This window comes from Monopterus albus, unplaced genomic scaffold (genome assembly GCF_001952655.1).
Source record: "Monopterus albus unplaced genomic scaffold, M_albus_1.0 scaffold48.1, whole genome shotgun sequence".
Classification (NCBI taxonomy): Eukaryota; Metazoa; Chordata; class Actinopteri; order Synbranchiformes; family Synbranchidae; genus Monopterus; species Monopterus albus.
The window spans coordinates 339,540-354,487 of record NW_018127928.1 but is presented as its reverse complement, the minus strand read 5'-3'; the positions used below and the strand labels follow the sequence as shown (position 1 = coordinate 354,487).

At 42.8% G+C, this 14,948-nt stretch overlaps 4 protein-coding genes across 4 annotated transcripts in view; 2 read left to right on the top strand and 2 right to left on the bottom strand.

Moving 5' to 3' along the window:
* The first annotated feature begins 226 nt into the window (after positions 1 to 226).
* On the top strand, positions 227 to 1,189 carry LOC109960517 (G-protein coupled bile acid receptor 1). The gene has a single exon (XM_020600673.1). The coding sequence runs from the start codon at positions 227 to 229 to the stop codon at positions 1,187 to 1,189; it is 963 nt and encodes a 320-aa protein (XP_020456329.1).
* A 1,686-nt stretch (positions 1,190 to 2,875) lies between these two features.
* LOC109960544 (keratin, type II cytoskeletal 8-like) lies at positions 2,876 to 6,529 on the bottom strand. Its single transcript, XM_020600719.1, has 8 exons — positions 6,355 to 6,529; positions 5,278 to 5,486; positions 5,076 to 5,136; positions 4,902 to 4,997; positions 4,604 to 4,768; positions 4,197 to 4,322; positions 3,891 to 4,111; positions 2,876 to 3,133 (listed from the first exon to the last, which is right to left on the bottom strand). Exons 1-8 carry the CDS (start codon positions 6,505 to 6,507, stop codon positions 3,076 to 3,078), a joined length of 1,089 nt encoding a protein of 362 aa, XP_020456375.1. The 5' UTR covers positions 6,508 to 6,529; the 3' UTR covers positions 2,876 to 3,075.
* A 307-nt stretch (positions 6,530 to 6,836) lies between these two features.
* Positions 6,837 to 9,653, top strand: LOC109960515 (keratin, type I cytoskeletal 18-like). The gene is made up of 8 exons (XM_020600672.1): positions 6,837 to 7,227; positions 7,436 to 7,518; positions 7,715 to 7,871; positions 7,955 to 8,116; positions 8,212 to 8,337; positions 8,745 to 8,995; positions 9,276 to 9,310; positions 9,407 to 9,653. Exons 1-8 carry the CDS (start codon positions 6,868 to 6,870, stop codon positions 9,409 to 9,411), a joined length of 1,179 nt encoding a protein of 392 aa, XP_020456328.1. The 5' UTR covers positions 6,837 to 6,867; the 3' UTR covers positions 9,412 to 9,653.
* Positions 9,654 to 10,306: 653 nt separating this feature from the next.
* Positions 10,307 to 14,948, bottom strand: part of arpc2 (actin related protein 2/3 complex, subunit 2) — an 8,243-nt gene continuing 3,601 nt past the window's right edge. The window contains 8 exon segments of the mRNA XM_020600774.1: positions 10,307 to 10,599; positions 11,727 to 11,827; positions 12,573 to 12,673; positions 12,798 to 12,861; positions 12,863 to 12,928; positions 13,407 to 13,500; positions 13,824 to 14,010; positions 14,237 to 14,282. Of these exon segments, the coding sequence (XP_020456430.1) occupies positions 10,578 to 10,599; positions 11,727 to 11,827; positions 12,573 to 12,673; positions 12,798 to 12,861; positions 12,863 to 12,928; positions 13,407 to 13,500; positions 13,824 to 14,010; positions 14,237 to 14,282 (681 nt within the window). The 3' untranslated portion in view covers positions 10,307 to 10,577.

Genomic DNA, 14,948 nt, shown 5'->3' with positions numbered 1-14,948 from the left:
GCATCTAACCAGAAGCTTGCTCAGTTATGGTAACAGCTGTCAGTTGCCTTGATATGATACAAGTGGTGTTTATAATCCGAAGCCTGGCCCCTACACAAACACACCATCAGTACCCACAAACACCTCTTTAGTAACATCTTCAGTAACCTTCTCTGCAGGGTCGCTGTGCTGTGATCAGAGAGGAGCCGGGCTGCGAGTGGGAGGGCGTCTGCAAACGTCACCCATAATGGATGCTCTTCTTTCTGGGGAGCAGCTCATCTATGTTATCACTGTACCACTGTCAACCTCCATCATCCTGACTAACCTCATCATCATTCTTGGCATCGCCTGGAACCGCCAGCTTCACAACACGCCCAACTACTTCTTCCTCAGCATGCTGGTGGCTGATTTGTGCACAGGTGTGGCCCTGCCTTTCATTCCATTAATGGGCTTGAACCGGCAGCTAAGTTTTAGCTCCTGCTTGGTGGCTCATGTTTTCCCAAACTTCCTGTTTTTGGCTTTCCTGTTTAACCTGGTGATGGTCCACTATGAACGCTACATTTGCATTGTTGACCCCCTGCATTACAATAACCTATGGATGCATCGCCGCTTCCCTCTGACCCTGCTTGTGGTGTGGGTGCCACCGCTTCTGTATGCATGTCTACCTGCTTTTGGGTGGAATAATTGGACTGGGCCAGACTGGAACAGCTGCTGTTGTTCATGTAGCCAAAGGTTAACACCACTTTCAAACTGTTCAACTAATGGAACCACCTGCTGCTCATACAGACGAGTATTCCCCAATGCTTTCATCTACCTGGAGGTGTATGGACTCGTCTTGCCTGCTATTCTTACCATCGCTGGCATGACTGGCCATGTTTTGTGTATCACCAGAGGCCAGCTGAAGGACATTTGTCGTCTCCATCGTTCGGTGGAGCGGGGAAGTCAGGCCTCTGACCGAGAGCAGAGGCTGAACCTGCGGTACACTCGCTGTGTGGTAGCTGTGTCTCTGACTTTTCTAGCCTGCTGGGTCCCCTACCTCATTTACATGCATGTCTCCGTAGCATTCTTGATCAGTGACACCAAGTGGAGCTCCACCACCCTCATTGTGCTGTCCTGCACTGGTATTGGAAGCATGGCTGTGGTGCCACTGGTGCTCGGCCTAGCAAACAGGCAGTATACAGAACTTGCATGCAAACTTATCCAGAAATAGAGAGACAGATGGAGCCGAAAGTCAAAGGGATCAGAGGACGCAGCTTGCTGAGATAAAACTAAATATTTATGAAGATGAATCTGGAAGAAATGATGTTGATGGATGCACACACTATAGTGACCAAACCCGCCAGGAGGAAATACTGCTTTACAACAGAAAAGCACATTCAATTTATCAGTGTCCAAGGCTACCTACATGTAAGTAGGTGCTGTTTTCAGGACAGCAGGTGGACGTGGGGAATAAAATATCCACTGATGTTTAGCAGGCATAATAATATCTTTGAATTTGCCATAAATGTTTAGAAAACTAAAGGTATTTTCTCACTTTGTTAATATAACAAGGAAGGGAAATAAAACCATCCTTGTACCAGTGCTGTACATCCTATAAACAGGCGTGCAGTATATTTTCACTCCACTGTGCGCTGCCTGCTCTGTCACCCTGCCTGCCTGTGGTGTTTTCTTCCACTTCTCTCACCAGTGTTTATCTTTATACTGGTATGTGAGCTGAAGAGGAGTGAGGGATGCATCCACAGTCCATAATATATCTACAGGACATGGGGGAGATTAGGCAGCTTCAGAGAAATGTACTCCTTCAAAATGATTTTTGAAAATCTGATAGTTTCATTTGCAGTAAAGAGAAATTAGATTTTTATGTGAGACCTAAATAAACATGTTCAGAGAGTATGTGGGTAGAGAAGAGACGGCCAGCGAAGGCAACCTGAGAAGGAAGAGGAGATGTTAATCAAATTAAATAGCAAACAAGGTCTCAACATTTAGGAGACATATCATATCAAACAAGGTCTCAACATTTAGGAGACATCAAGAGAAATTGGATATCATCATGAGGTCAGGGAACGTTGGGCACAATGTCTGTCTATTGTGTCGCCTTGCTAGGTGCCTGTTATTTCCTCATCTGAATATTGTGTACGGAAGAAGGAGGAGAACTGAGGGAGGACAGGGACGACAGAAAAATGATGAAAGTATCAGGCTCCAGCTCCTCTGCTACTGACTGACTGCTGTCTGTAGCAAGTTGAAAACCACCAGAATACCAGCATATTGGTCATGTGCCTTTATCTATTTATTATATTTCATTGCTAACATTTGTCACCCTGAGAGTAAACTGTTGTCCTCTGATTTCTATGTGATCATTCTGACACAATGGAGATACTGTATAAAGGTGCAGATACATGTGTGAGAAAAAGGACAATTCCAAAGTTTGGCATTTTAAATTTGAACTAACATTTCCCTTTGTCACATTTTACAAAGATGCAGGACATAATGTATACTGTAACACCACTGAGACAGGAAAGAGATTCCCTTTATGTATGGGTGTTTTTTCATTCAGAGGATGAAAGCCATTTAGTTTCTGTCCAAGATCCATGTTTGCTCCCCTTTATCATGTGACTCTGGAAATCATTTTGGCATATTTACCTCCTGATATTAACAAGACAGACCAAAAGGACAAAAGCCACTCCTTTAACCATCTGCTTGATCCCACAAGTTCCTTATCATATTGTTCACTTCATTAAGAAACCATGTCACTGTTATGTACTGTAGGTGATCTTCTCTTGTACAAAGGTATGAGAGGAACAACTGCAAGAAAGCTGAAGAAATATACCGAGGGTACAAGAAGGTTTTTGCAAATGCAAACAAAGATAAGAGAATCTTTTTAAAGCTGCTGCTTGACAAACTATCTCTAATTCAAGTACAGATTTAAGGAGGAATTCCCAACCTGTTGTTTGTTCTCTCTGCCAGAAAGCACATAGCACACAGAGCTTATTTGATTTAAGGTTTTTAATTCGCATTTTGTGGCTGTAATGCTGCAGACTGAGGAGTGATAATGGAAGCTTTTGGACATGACTCTGCCTACTTCCGCTTCCACCTGGATCAGCAGGTGCTTCTTGGAGGAGGGGTCCACTGGGGGGATTGGTTTGCTTTTAGAAATCTGAGCGAAAGAGAGGATTGAGTTCAGTCAGACACAAAACATGATTCATCCATTAGAATAAAGTCATTTAACATGTATGAAATTGATGCAGGTTTGTTACCATGCCCATTTCTTATTAATCTTTTGAAACTGGATACTTTTATACAATTTTCTTGACATTTTTTGCCCCTCCTCTCCTCCTCTACACTTTTCTTGAGTACTTCTGCCGCAGTTACTTATTTCCTACACTTCCCAGAATTCTTTTCATCAGTATCCTGACATGAGGATTTGACCACGTTGGTTTGAATCAAAATTTGGCAAACTAGTCTGTGTACATTCACCTTGCAACATGTCTACATTGCATTCTGGTTTATTGAGGCTTTGTTGGTGTATTACTTGGAAGAAATCTGTTGAAGAGCCACAAACCCAAAAGGCTGAAACCACTGTTTTAAATTATTCTTTCCCCCCTTTCCCCCCTTATCAAGGTGTAGCTGCTTTGAAAATATTTTAGCACGATTTCGTGAATGTTATATTTCTCTAGAATCAGTGGGAAAGAACAACAAACGAAAAAGGAGATTCCATTAGAACAAGTACAGAACAGAACAAGTAACGACATGGTTCTCACCTGCACGACGCATAAGACAGGACAGAGACAGGAGTTAGTGTCAGCGTTAATCCATGATGGCATACATTACCAAAGAGCAACATGGATGCATACACTGTAAACTGATGTGTTCTCAACCCCAAATTTGCTCTTAAACCCCCACTGCTCACAAACCTCTGCTCCTCGCCCTCCAGCAGTTTGTGGTAGGTTGCGATCTCGATGTCCAGGGCCAGCTTGAGGTTCATCAGCTCTTGGTGTTCACGGATCTGTCCAGCCAAGTCCTGCTTTGCCTGCCTCAAGGCTTCCTGCAGCTGGGCGATGTCCTCCCGTGCCTTCTCCAGGTTGTTATCGCCTTCTGCTCGAATGGCACCGATTTCCTTTTTCAGGGACTCTTCCTGCAGAGAGAAGAGAAGATCAGTGGCTCGTTGGATGGTTATGGTGTGCGCTGAACCCTGGACTCTGCAAGTGTGTGATCCCAACCTTCCTTGTGAGAGCTTCCAGGTCCCCTTTGAGCCTCTGGATGTGGCACACCATATGTGAGATATCCCTCTTTAAATCTCGCACATCTTGCTCACGCTCTTGTGCTTTTACAACCATTTCTTCCATCTAATGAGAGAGAAAAAGCTCACGCTCTTGTGCTTTTACAACCATGTCTTCCATCTAACGAGGGAGAAACACAGGAAAATAGAGCACAATGTGGACCAAGTTGAGAATTACTTTTTTCCCACAGAATCTGGCCTCACATCTTGTACATTGCATTCACATTTGCATCTTGGAGGTGAGGAATGATCTAAAATGTTGTAGCTTAATTTAAATGTAGTGTTACAGTGACTGTTGAAACCGAGTTTAGCTGATATCTATAGACAAAGTATCTTCTTTCCCTGCACCTTTCTCTGATGCCACCGCTCGGCCTCCACCTTGGTGAGAGCGGCCATGTTTACAAACTGATTCTTGGCGCTATCAATGATGTCACCCACATCCAGGGACCGTTTGGTGTTGTCATGTAAGATCACCGTCTCATTCTGGATGTACGACTCCAGCTGCCTGATCTCCTGCACAGAGCAAGCACGAGAAGTTAGTGGGAAAACTCTCTTGTCTGTTTCATGCCTGCACAGTATTGTGAGTTTACAGAGCTGAAAGAAAGAAGAAAACACAGGAGAGTTCCCCAAGACACTTCATCATTACCTCATCGTAGCCAGCTCTGAGGAGGGCCAGCTTTCCCAGTAGATCCTCCAGTTCCAGAACCAGCTCTAATGCCTCCAAGTGACCATCATCTGCATCCTGTGCCACACACAAACACACGCATAACCGCATTTCTAAATGGCCAAGTGAATATGCAGCATAAGTAGCTCTCTGTACCTTTTTGGTGACAATAAACTCATTCTCCAGATCAGCTTTCTTTTGCAGCTCATCCTCGTACCTGAGACCAAGTGAAAATCAAAATGAATTTCTGCCAATAATGACATAACAGACATAGCTGTGAGTCTTCTGGATGTTTACTGATGAAAACAGGAACATTCCTCTCTTAAGAGGACACAGTCCCTCCCTGTGAGGGTCTGACCTCTGCCTGGTGTTCTCCACCTCCTCCCGGATCTTGAGCAGCTCAGCCTGCAACTTTTCTTGGTTGCTGAGCAAGTTCAAGATTTGCTGCTCGAGCTCCATCTTCACCTGCTTCACAATGTCGTCGACCTTCCCCTCGTAGACCTCCTGCCCTTTGAGGATCTTCAACTTCATGTCAAGCTTTTTGTTCTCATCCTCCAGGTTTTTCACCTGAGATATAAAGAGACAAAGAGGAGGGGATACCGAACATGTGGTAAGTGCTAACAGGGTATGCCAAAATTTAAGAGGGTTTGTTGTAGCCCTGTTTGAAAGTTATGTGAAACTGTATATACATCTGAGGAAAGTAATATCTAAATATATCTGGTTGCTAGATGCAAAAAATATATATATAACAATGTGAAGTATTTAGTCTGTTAACCAAATGTATGTTTTATTGTTTTCACAGAATCTACTTGAAAAGCAACAATAACAACAATGTGAAGTATTTAGTCTGTTAACAATAAACCGTGAGTATTTCAGGTTGTGATCATGGAGGTTGTGATCATGGGCCTTCTCAGACCTCAGGACTAAAGCTTTCTCATTTTCCACCAGGTGGCGTCCATGTGCCTCCAACGCCAGGAGAAACCTAAATGCATGGCCTCAGGTCATACAACCACTTACAGCAGAACTCGAAAGACGTTTTACAGCCAGTGTGTCTCCCTCAAAGTCTAACTTAAACTGAACTTGAACTGGCTATTGACGTGGTTTTATAGAATTGTACCTTCCTCAAACGAGTGAATGACAAAGTAAACGACTAAAACATTGAACTAGATTTATTTCCTTATAGTCTTACTTAGCCTGTTGCTGCATTGTTAAGCACATTTAGAAAATCAATTTATAATAATCAATTACAATCACTTCGATTTTTTTCAAAAACTTACCAAAACTTCTCTCTTTAAAAAATGCGGTTTTATTATGGACGCGCCACGTTTTATCAGATTGTCATTGTTGATTTTACTCCATTTGTAAGGTTTTATTACTTTCTAAATAACACTTACGTTTAACTAATTGCTCGTTAAAAATAGTTTCATTTACAAACCTTGTCAATCAACTTGACGAACTTGTCATTCAGTCCAACCATGTCGTCCTTCTCCCTGGCTTTGGCCGACGCCTCGATGCTGGCTTGGCCTTTGGCCGGTGCTGCGCTGCCGGGGGAGCAGGACTGGCTGCTGTAACCCCCTGGCTTAGACATGCTGAAGCTTGTGGCCTAATAGCGACAAGACGTTTAGAAGCTGGACAGATGAGCGGTGAGAGCACCTACAGCACCTGTTTTTAAGGTGGACGGGGCCACCCATCACCTCCCCAAACCTCTGCATGCGACCAATAAAAACAGGACAAGTGCAATTTTACAGCAAAAACTCTACATGTAATACTTGAATTTCGACTCTAAACCAGTTCGTCCAGGAGTGGTGTTGGCCAATGGTATGGATGGGGGTGGCTTTGTACGCAAAAAGCAGGTATAAAACCCCCCTGTATCCCTTACACCCACAAGGAAGGTGGCTGAACCTGAAGCACTCTGTCACTGTCAGGCCTTTCTGATTCAGCTGCCATCATGCCTTCACACATCGCTGCCAGCATGTTCGGTGGAGCCGGGGGAAGGGGGTCCAGGGCGTCCGTGGGGAGCCTAGGGGGGCTGCGTAATGCGCTGCGCAATGAGCCAGACAGAGGCTCCGCTTCCACCGCGCACACCGCGCACACCGCTCTGGCAACACCTACCGCTCCCGAGGACGACAGGCAGACACTGCGACTTCTGAATGATCGGCTGTCCGGTTACCTGGGCAAGGTGAAGCAGCTGCAGGAGGAGAACGACAACCTGGAGAAACAGATTGATGAGATTTTGACCAAGAGGAAAACGCCTGAGGGAAGAGACTGGGATGCGATGGAGAAGCCCCTGGATGACCTCAAGAAGCAGGTTGGTCATCAGAGTTCTGTTTTTCTTTCATGGAGGGAAAATTACATTAAAAAAACGTTTGGTCTTTGTTGTTTCACACTACACGAATTCAGATGTTTACCCCCACATTAATGATACTAATGTAAAGCTAACCCCAGTGATTTTAATCCCAAATAATGATTTAACTACAATGCTACTGGTAATATCCACCACGCCTTTATCTCCTCAGGTCAAAGGCATCACTATGGACAATGCCAAGCTGCTGCTGCAGATTGACAACACCACACTGGCCAATGATGACTTGAAGAAAAAGTGAGTTTAATATCTAGACTGGAAAGAGATGGATCTCAGGAAAGAAAGCAATACTAGTTTGGCATTAGGGGTAAAACTTTCATGGTACCACCGCTGCTGCTGCCAATAATTCAGCTCACAGTTTAGATCAAAATGAAACACTAACAGTCAGAGAAGCATGTGTAGCTGGTTGTTGGGTTCCTCTTTTTGTCTGCAGGCTGGGTGATGAGAAAAAGGCAGGCAAAGAATTAGAAAAAGATCTGGAGGCTCTGAAGAAGAGCATTGGGGACACCAAGCTGAACCAAGAGCAGACAAAGAAACAGATTGGTTTGGTGAAGGAGGAGCTTGATCGCCTCCAGCAGGAACACAAGGATGTGAGGCTGCATATGTACTTTAAGATGAGCTAACAAAATTGTATTGTGAAATCAGAGGCAAACTTGTAACTGTGGGTCTTTAGGAGGTGGACGTCCTGTATGAAAAGATCCAGGACTCCGAGGTGAAGGTGGAGATTGATTCCCAGGACTCCAACCTGACAGAGATACTGAACAAGATCCGCAGCCAGTACAGTAACCTAGGCAAGACAAACCTGAAGGAGACAGAGGAGAAATACCAGAGCAAGGTACAGCTCCTCTGGATGTCGTCCACACGTTGTTCTGTCTCTTACTCGCTCCTCCTCATCATCTCCCCATTTTTATCTTGTTTTTCTCTTCCTAGTTTGACAACATTAAGGTGGCAGAGGCCCGGAACGCTGAAGTCTTGCAGACTGGAACGACAGAGCTCAAGGATTTGTTTAAACAGAGACAAACTCTGGATGTTAAGATCCACAGTGTGCACAGCATGGTACATACACAAAAGCCATTTCACATACATCACTTGTCAGTCTGCCATGAAATACTACAGAGTGAAGTCACAGACACAGAAAGAGCAGCAGCTGAGCTTTAGATCTGACGAATGAGCCCATTCTAAAGAAGCCTTGTTTTGACACATCAGATATACAAGGTCCTAAAATCAGTGAAGCAATTCTTCAGGAGGTGGATAGAACAAAATATTTACCAAAATCTGTTCTTTATCACATCAGGAACGATAAAGCTGCAAGCAGTACTAGCATTCCTAACTGCCCTGTGATTATACTGTAATGCTACTTCTTTAAACCAGAAAAGTGCCGACCAGTGTCCAACAAGCCAACAAAACAAACGACACCATAGTGATCTATTATGTCTTTCACAGTCTTGTTTCCTTATTGAAAGACAAAAGTAGGAAGAGATTTCAGGATAGGATCGGAGGAAGCCCTGAGGGGCACCAGAGTGGAGTATGGCCAACAACTGGCGCCCCTCAACCAGGTGGTGCTGGAGCTGGAGGCAGAGCTGAGGAAGGTGAGGTCACAGGTAGAGCACCAGGTGGAAACCAACAGAGACCTGCTGTGTGTCAAGATGAAGCTGGAGGAGGAAGTCAGTAACTACCAGCACCTGATTCACGGCATAACAACTGGTGCTGACAGGTGAGGATGAAACTCACTGGGTTATACCGATGGGTCTACTGGGACTTGTGTGATGTGTTCATTTGTACATCTTAAAGGAGTTAACATTGTGTTACCTTGACATGGAGCCTGAGTTCCTGTCTCCAGTCTAAACTAACAGCACATTCTCATCAACTTCTGGCAAGAAAGCAAATGACTATTTCCCAAAATGTCCAACTAGCCCTTTAAATGGTTTTAAGAAACAGTGTAAACACACTCCAACATGCACAAAAGCATACTCATCCTCTTTTTTTCCTGGCAGCCTGGAGTTTTCTTTAGAGGATGCAGAGCTCAGGGGTAAGTTCTGGATCCAAGAGCAGGGAAACAAAACTTGCTTACTGAACATACTCTAAATCTATTTACATGAAAAATCTGATTTAAACTCGTTTCCAGTCTAGCAAAAGCCGGTGCTCGAACAGCAGCAAGAAGCGAAAACTAAGTCCAGCACTGAGAAGCAGACATCCTCATCCTCCAGGTCTGAGAATGAAGATGAACAGATTGAGGGTGAAGTGGCTGAAGCTTGAACTCAAAGCCCTTTTCTGCTGTTCTTTTCTGTCACTGAGTTGATATATCAAACATACAACATATCATAACTTTCTGTTGCCATCACACCTGTAACTCCGCTGTGGAGTTAAGGTGCCGTTTTCTCAGATGTATTGAAATAAACAACTTTTGAAAGAAAATTACAAAAAGTGTTTCTCTCTTTCTTTTATACGTTATGTGGCAAATGTGTTTGACCCTCATCTACCTTTGTAAGTTATGCTTTATAATAATGAAGTGCTGCGACTCCCAGCCAGGTTTACTTCACCTGTTGCCAGGGGGAGAGTGAGTGAAAAGATCAAATGTTTAGCAGTTTTGCTTGACAAATGACCTTTTCTTTTCTTCAAATAATTGATCAATTGATGAATTGCACAGGACATCACTCACCAACTTAAGACTGTGGAAAAAGTGAGTGTGAACTACATCTACTTTTATAAACAGTTAAAACTTCAATTAAAGTTGAGATTTTACCAAAAGCTGATCAATAAAAACTATTATGTAGACTGATAAAAATCAAAGAGAAAAAATGCACAAGTGCTTCTAGAAATGTCCCAGACTCCCACACATCACTACTGGAAATTCCTTTTTTGTAAGAGTGATTTATTTTTTCAAATAACAACGGTACAGACGACATGAAAGCGCAGAGAAGAGGGGGGATTGAAATCATCCAACACATGGACACTGCATGGTGAGAATGATCAGGGACAAGCGGGAGTACCAAATGGAGTAAAAGATATTGTATCAAAAATGTCATTTTTTTTTCATATATATATTTATATAGGACTAATAATTCTCTTTAACAATGCAAAGCAACAAATGCCCTTCTTCCGTTATTCTTGAGAGTGTAATTCCCCTAAGTGGAGCAAACAATATCATTAATTAAACAAAAACAGAAAAAGGCTGGGCATGTTTTTGAGGGGCTGGGCAGGGGCATTTACAGGTGCCCTGGAGTCCTGTCCGTTGTGGCATTGAGTCTCAGTGTGACATGTCCACGGGGTCTGGATTTCTCTGGAAGGAGGTGGCCTCAGCGGGAGAAAGTCTTTCCACTGAAAAATAAAATAAAACAAGAGGATGTCACACAAAACAGGCTTTTGTCATTCCTGGTCCTGACACACCTCAAACAACATCAGACTTTGTTAGTTGTGTCTGAGGGTAACATCTTCCTACCAGCACCTCCAAGGCTCACTGAGTAACATTATATACTGTATGTTCAATTCGATGTAGAGGTGTTCTCATTTGGATCCATGTTAAACCATCCTGCTTTAACATTTCGATTTTTGTTCAAATTAAACAAACGAGATATAAAATGTTAACTAATGAGCTTTAGATGTGCTGGTAGGAGGATTTCCAGGGTCCATGCTAAGCTAACTGGCTGCTAGCTCCAGCTTCATATTTACCACACTAGCGCAAGAAAGCAAGAGGACGTAGATCCAAAAATGTCAAATTATTGCTTTTAAGTAAAACTAACAACATGTCCTTAGTTTGAAACGGGTAACAGCACTGGATGTTCCAACATACTACAGCATGGTTGTCATATTTACGTACAGTATGTGGGTGTACTTGTATTCTGGTTACCAACACACTGAACATTTCTGAGTTGACAGTGTTTTTCCTTCTGCAGCTTGGAACCAAACTCAAAAGATGGTCGCTATGGGAGTTGCCCTCTTATTGCAGTTACACATTAACCACAGAACAAAGACCGTCTGTGCCAAGACAATAAAAATGTAACGATTATTTAAGCCAAAAACTGTATTGTGGCTGTTAGGAGGCTTTAGCTGAGAGCTGTAAAAATTCTTCCCTGACTCATTTCAAACACTGCAAAAACAGTGGAGGTCACACACCTCAAAACACACACAGACTCAGAGTTGCAGAGATTGCAAGATTGTATTTTCCTTTCACCTGCAAAAATAATGGAAGAAAGGAAGACCCGCAGCAATGCTAATGCAAACAGGCATTAAGGACCTATAACTATAGTACAAATCTGTTTAATTAAGCTTAAGAAACAAAAAAACGACTCTACTCAATGTTTCTTAAGAATAGCAGAGAACTACAACTTCTGGCTCTCGTTCCATGAAAGCATGAGACAGTGTTGATGTGCACAAATGGTGACTTTGAATCCAAGTGACAGAACAGACACATGAAGTCAGTGTGGACAAGAGCCGAGGCTACGTACGACATGGTCTTCATCTCCTTCTTCTCAGCGTCGGGTCGAGCGCGGGTCAGCACCTTGAGGAAGTCTGACGTCTTGGCCCTCATACGTGTGTGAATGTAAGCCTGCAGAAGAAAGCCAGTCACTGTAGGCGATGACGTATTCATTGTACAAAACATAAATTATAAGTCATCATACAATCTCAGAATGAATCTTAAAAGAGACAAGATAATAAGATGCCTTGTTTCCAGCAGAGCTTGCTTAGAGATGGGGACAATAGTGATCACATTATATTCCCACAGCTCTCAAGAGTAATCCACCCACGCCCGTCTATAAATCCATCTACTGACACCCACACTGACTCCCTGCTGTCTGAGGCAAAAACGTACAACAACTGATTCCATTATGTGCACTCTTATGAAACAACACAAAGGTAAACACATCTCTGTAAGTCAGCCAACAGTCAGATCTGATTAGGGTTTACAGTCAAGAAGAATCCATTTGTCATGGGTACACAAATGGCCACGCACTTCATAAAGACCTGTACGATTACTGAGATTAGAGAAGCTGGACTTTCTGGTGGACAAGGCACTATAAAAACACTGAAACTAAGGGTGAAACAGACAGCTACTGAGGAGGACTTCATGCCTTGTTTGTAGCCTGTAATTAAGGCAGACTTTCATCATGAGTAGTAGTCGTATTCATCAGTGGTCTCCTTAATACTCATTCCACTGTGGTGGATCTTTAGTTATAGCAGAACTAGAACTAACAGCTTTAAAGAGCTCAGCCTCAAGCCCAAAAATATGACTCAAATCAACAAATGATGTGTCCAAACATAATAAATGAAGCTATAAATAATCCTGAACACACCTTGGAGCACTTTATGTGGTAGTGCAGATAGTCCCTGAAGGTGTGGATGAGGTTGATGGTGTTGTCTCTGGCATTGGCATTGGTGTGACGAGGGAACAGGACTGGAAAACGTCAAAACAAATCATACACATCAGTATAAAACAAGGTAAATAGTTACGTCATTAGTACAGCTGCATAACAACTAAGAAGATTTGGCCATGTTTTAACACAGAGGGTGCTGCTGACCAAAGGTGATGTAACCAATGTTGTCCCCAACGGCAGCGTCTGTGTCCTTCAGTTCCAGAGGAAGGAGGCTCCCTTGGGCTGAACAGCACCGGGGGGGCCGTGTGGCTGGCTCGCCGACCCTCTTTGAACTCCTACACACAAAATGTAAGTGAACAGTAGCCGCTGAAATGAAGACTTCAGCTTCATAAAAAACTATATTTAGTTTAATAGCGAAGAAGGAACTATGCTAATTTCTGTAGCTCTTTTTACCAAGAGGGAGATATTCCTGCCATCACAGGTTTGAAATTTGGAAACAGTGGACAGAAGGCTGAAGTGAACAGTAGCTGCTCCGATTTACAGTAAGAAAAATATGGTATAAATGTGGTGAGTTCACAGTGGTGACGTGACAGTTAAGCACACTAAAAAGTGTGAAGGCTATTCTATTTTTGCAAAAACATTTTGTTTGTTCAGGTTAATTGGAAGTGACATTTTGAAGTATTTATCTTTTTGTCCACTGACTGCAAAAACAGTATAGCATTACAAGTGATATACATTGATACAGAAGTGGTCCCCAGTTTATTACAACCTCAACAAACAGTGACCGTTTAGCATATACATGGCCTCACTCACCTGCATGAAGACTTTGCCGATGATGACGTCGTCGTCGTCTTTGAACACTGTGCTGAACACCACTGTCACTCTGTCTTTCTTGGCCTCCACATACCTGAGGAGAAGAGGAAGCGTGACAGTTTGACATGAGGATTACCACAAAAATGGAATGAAGACCCAAAATAAGTTCTGATTTTGAGAACAAAATCCTGTCAGTGCCATAGAGTATTTACCATACTGTAGACCTGCTAGAACTAATTTTATGATTCGGAAACAGTCACAGGTCTCAGCTCAAGTTTGTATCATTTCAAAAAACTTAATTTTCATTTGTTCTGTATTTCTAATGGCTTCTCATAGCCTTAAGACACTCAAGCTCCAACTTGACAGGCCACATTAAGGAAATAAACCATATGAAAAATGAGCTTATTCCCTACGTACATGGACTCATCGTCTCTGTAGTGGACCACAGCCCTCCTCTCGCCCTCTTTGCCCTCCTCCTGGAACTTGAAGTACTTTTCAAACACTGAGGCAAAGCAGTTTCTCTTGAGCATCCCCGCCTGGTGGATAACATCATCTTTGTTGGCTGGTAATGCATCCAGGTCGTACAGGAGGGACACGTTGTAGCCTGGGAGGAAATGGATCAGAAATGGAGTGATTAAGATTACAGATTTAACTAAATCTACAGTGAGTAATTGCTCATAGTCATTTTAAAGTTAGGCTGCTATTTGGCAAACACACTTGTGTCCTCCTGGTGTCAAAATCTTAACAATGATCTGATAGTAGATGTCTAATTAAATTCAGAGGCTGTCAGTAATGTATGAAAGGAGGCCAGTAACGTTTTGAGAACTTACCAGACTCTGTTGAGACCAGGAAATTCCCATAGACTCTCTTGAGCAGCTGAAATTAAAAATGCAACTTTATATAGATCTCACTTCTCTAAATCCAGTTTTCAGAAGAAACACTTCACAGAAAACCCTGATGCAGTGGCAGAAGTAAAAAAAAAAACTGATTATGAATTCAAAAGCAAACCGAAAATGTAATTCATACAACAGGACTAAAAACGGAAACATTTGGATAATTACTTAAAATTTAAATTGGTCCCAAAGCTGCTACCTTGATGAAAGAAAAGGAAAAACATGTACTTTCATAGCCTTTCTTTGATTATCAAAATGAACACTTCAGTGAATTTCATAGCCAGTGGGAATCCTTTGACACTAAGCAGGTGGTTTAAGTAAAAAGAAAAACCTGCAGGAATGTCAGCACCAATGACAAGCAGAGACAGACAGCTACACACTACACAACAAGAGTTACTACAGCAGGGACATGGTGTGTCTTCTGGAGGTAATCACAGGGGCTAAGATTCAGGAGGAATAGCAAATCAAACTCAGGTGATGATGGTGTCCTACACTACTCTGTTCTTCCTCATTTTAATCTGAGCAGTGTTTCAGTAAAGAAAGGTTCAGATAGAAACAGGCCCTTTGACAAAGTCACACTCCCCTCACGCTGGCTGCTCTCCAGCAAGACTATTCACAGCCAGAAAAACTGAATGTCACACTGCTGAAC

Coding starts and splice junctions, on each gene's coding strand:
- LOC109960517 (XM_020600673.1), top strand. CDS start 227: ATGGATGCTCTTCTTTCTGGGGAGCAGCTCATCTATGTTATCACTGTA.
- LOC109960515 (XM_020600672.1), top strand. CDS start 6,868: ATGCCTTCACACATCGCTGCCAGCATGTTCGGTGGAGCCGGGGGAAGG. Junction 8,117..8,211: donor AGGAGAAATACCAGAGCAAG/GTACAGCTCCTC, acceptor TTCTCTTCCTAG/TTTGACAACATTAAGGTGGC. Junction 8,996..9,275: donor ATAACAACTGGTGCTGACAG/GTGAGGATGAAA, acceptor TTTTCCTGGCAG/CCTGGAGTTTTCTTTAGAGG.
- LOC109960544 (XM_020600719.1), bottom strand. CDS start 6,507: ATGTCTAAGCCAGGGGGTTACAGCAGCCAGTCCTGCTCCCCCGGCAGC. Junction 5,137..5,277: donor GTGGAGAACACCAGGCAGAG/GTCAGACCCTCA, acceptor ACTTGGTCTCAG/GTACGAGGATGAGCTGCAAA. Junction 4,998..5,075: donor AGTTTATTGTCACCAAAAAG/GTACAGAGAGCT, acceptor TGTGTGGCACAG/GATGCAGATGATGGTCACTT.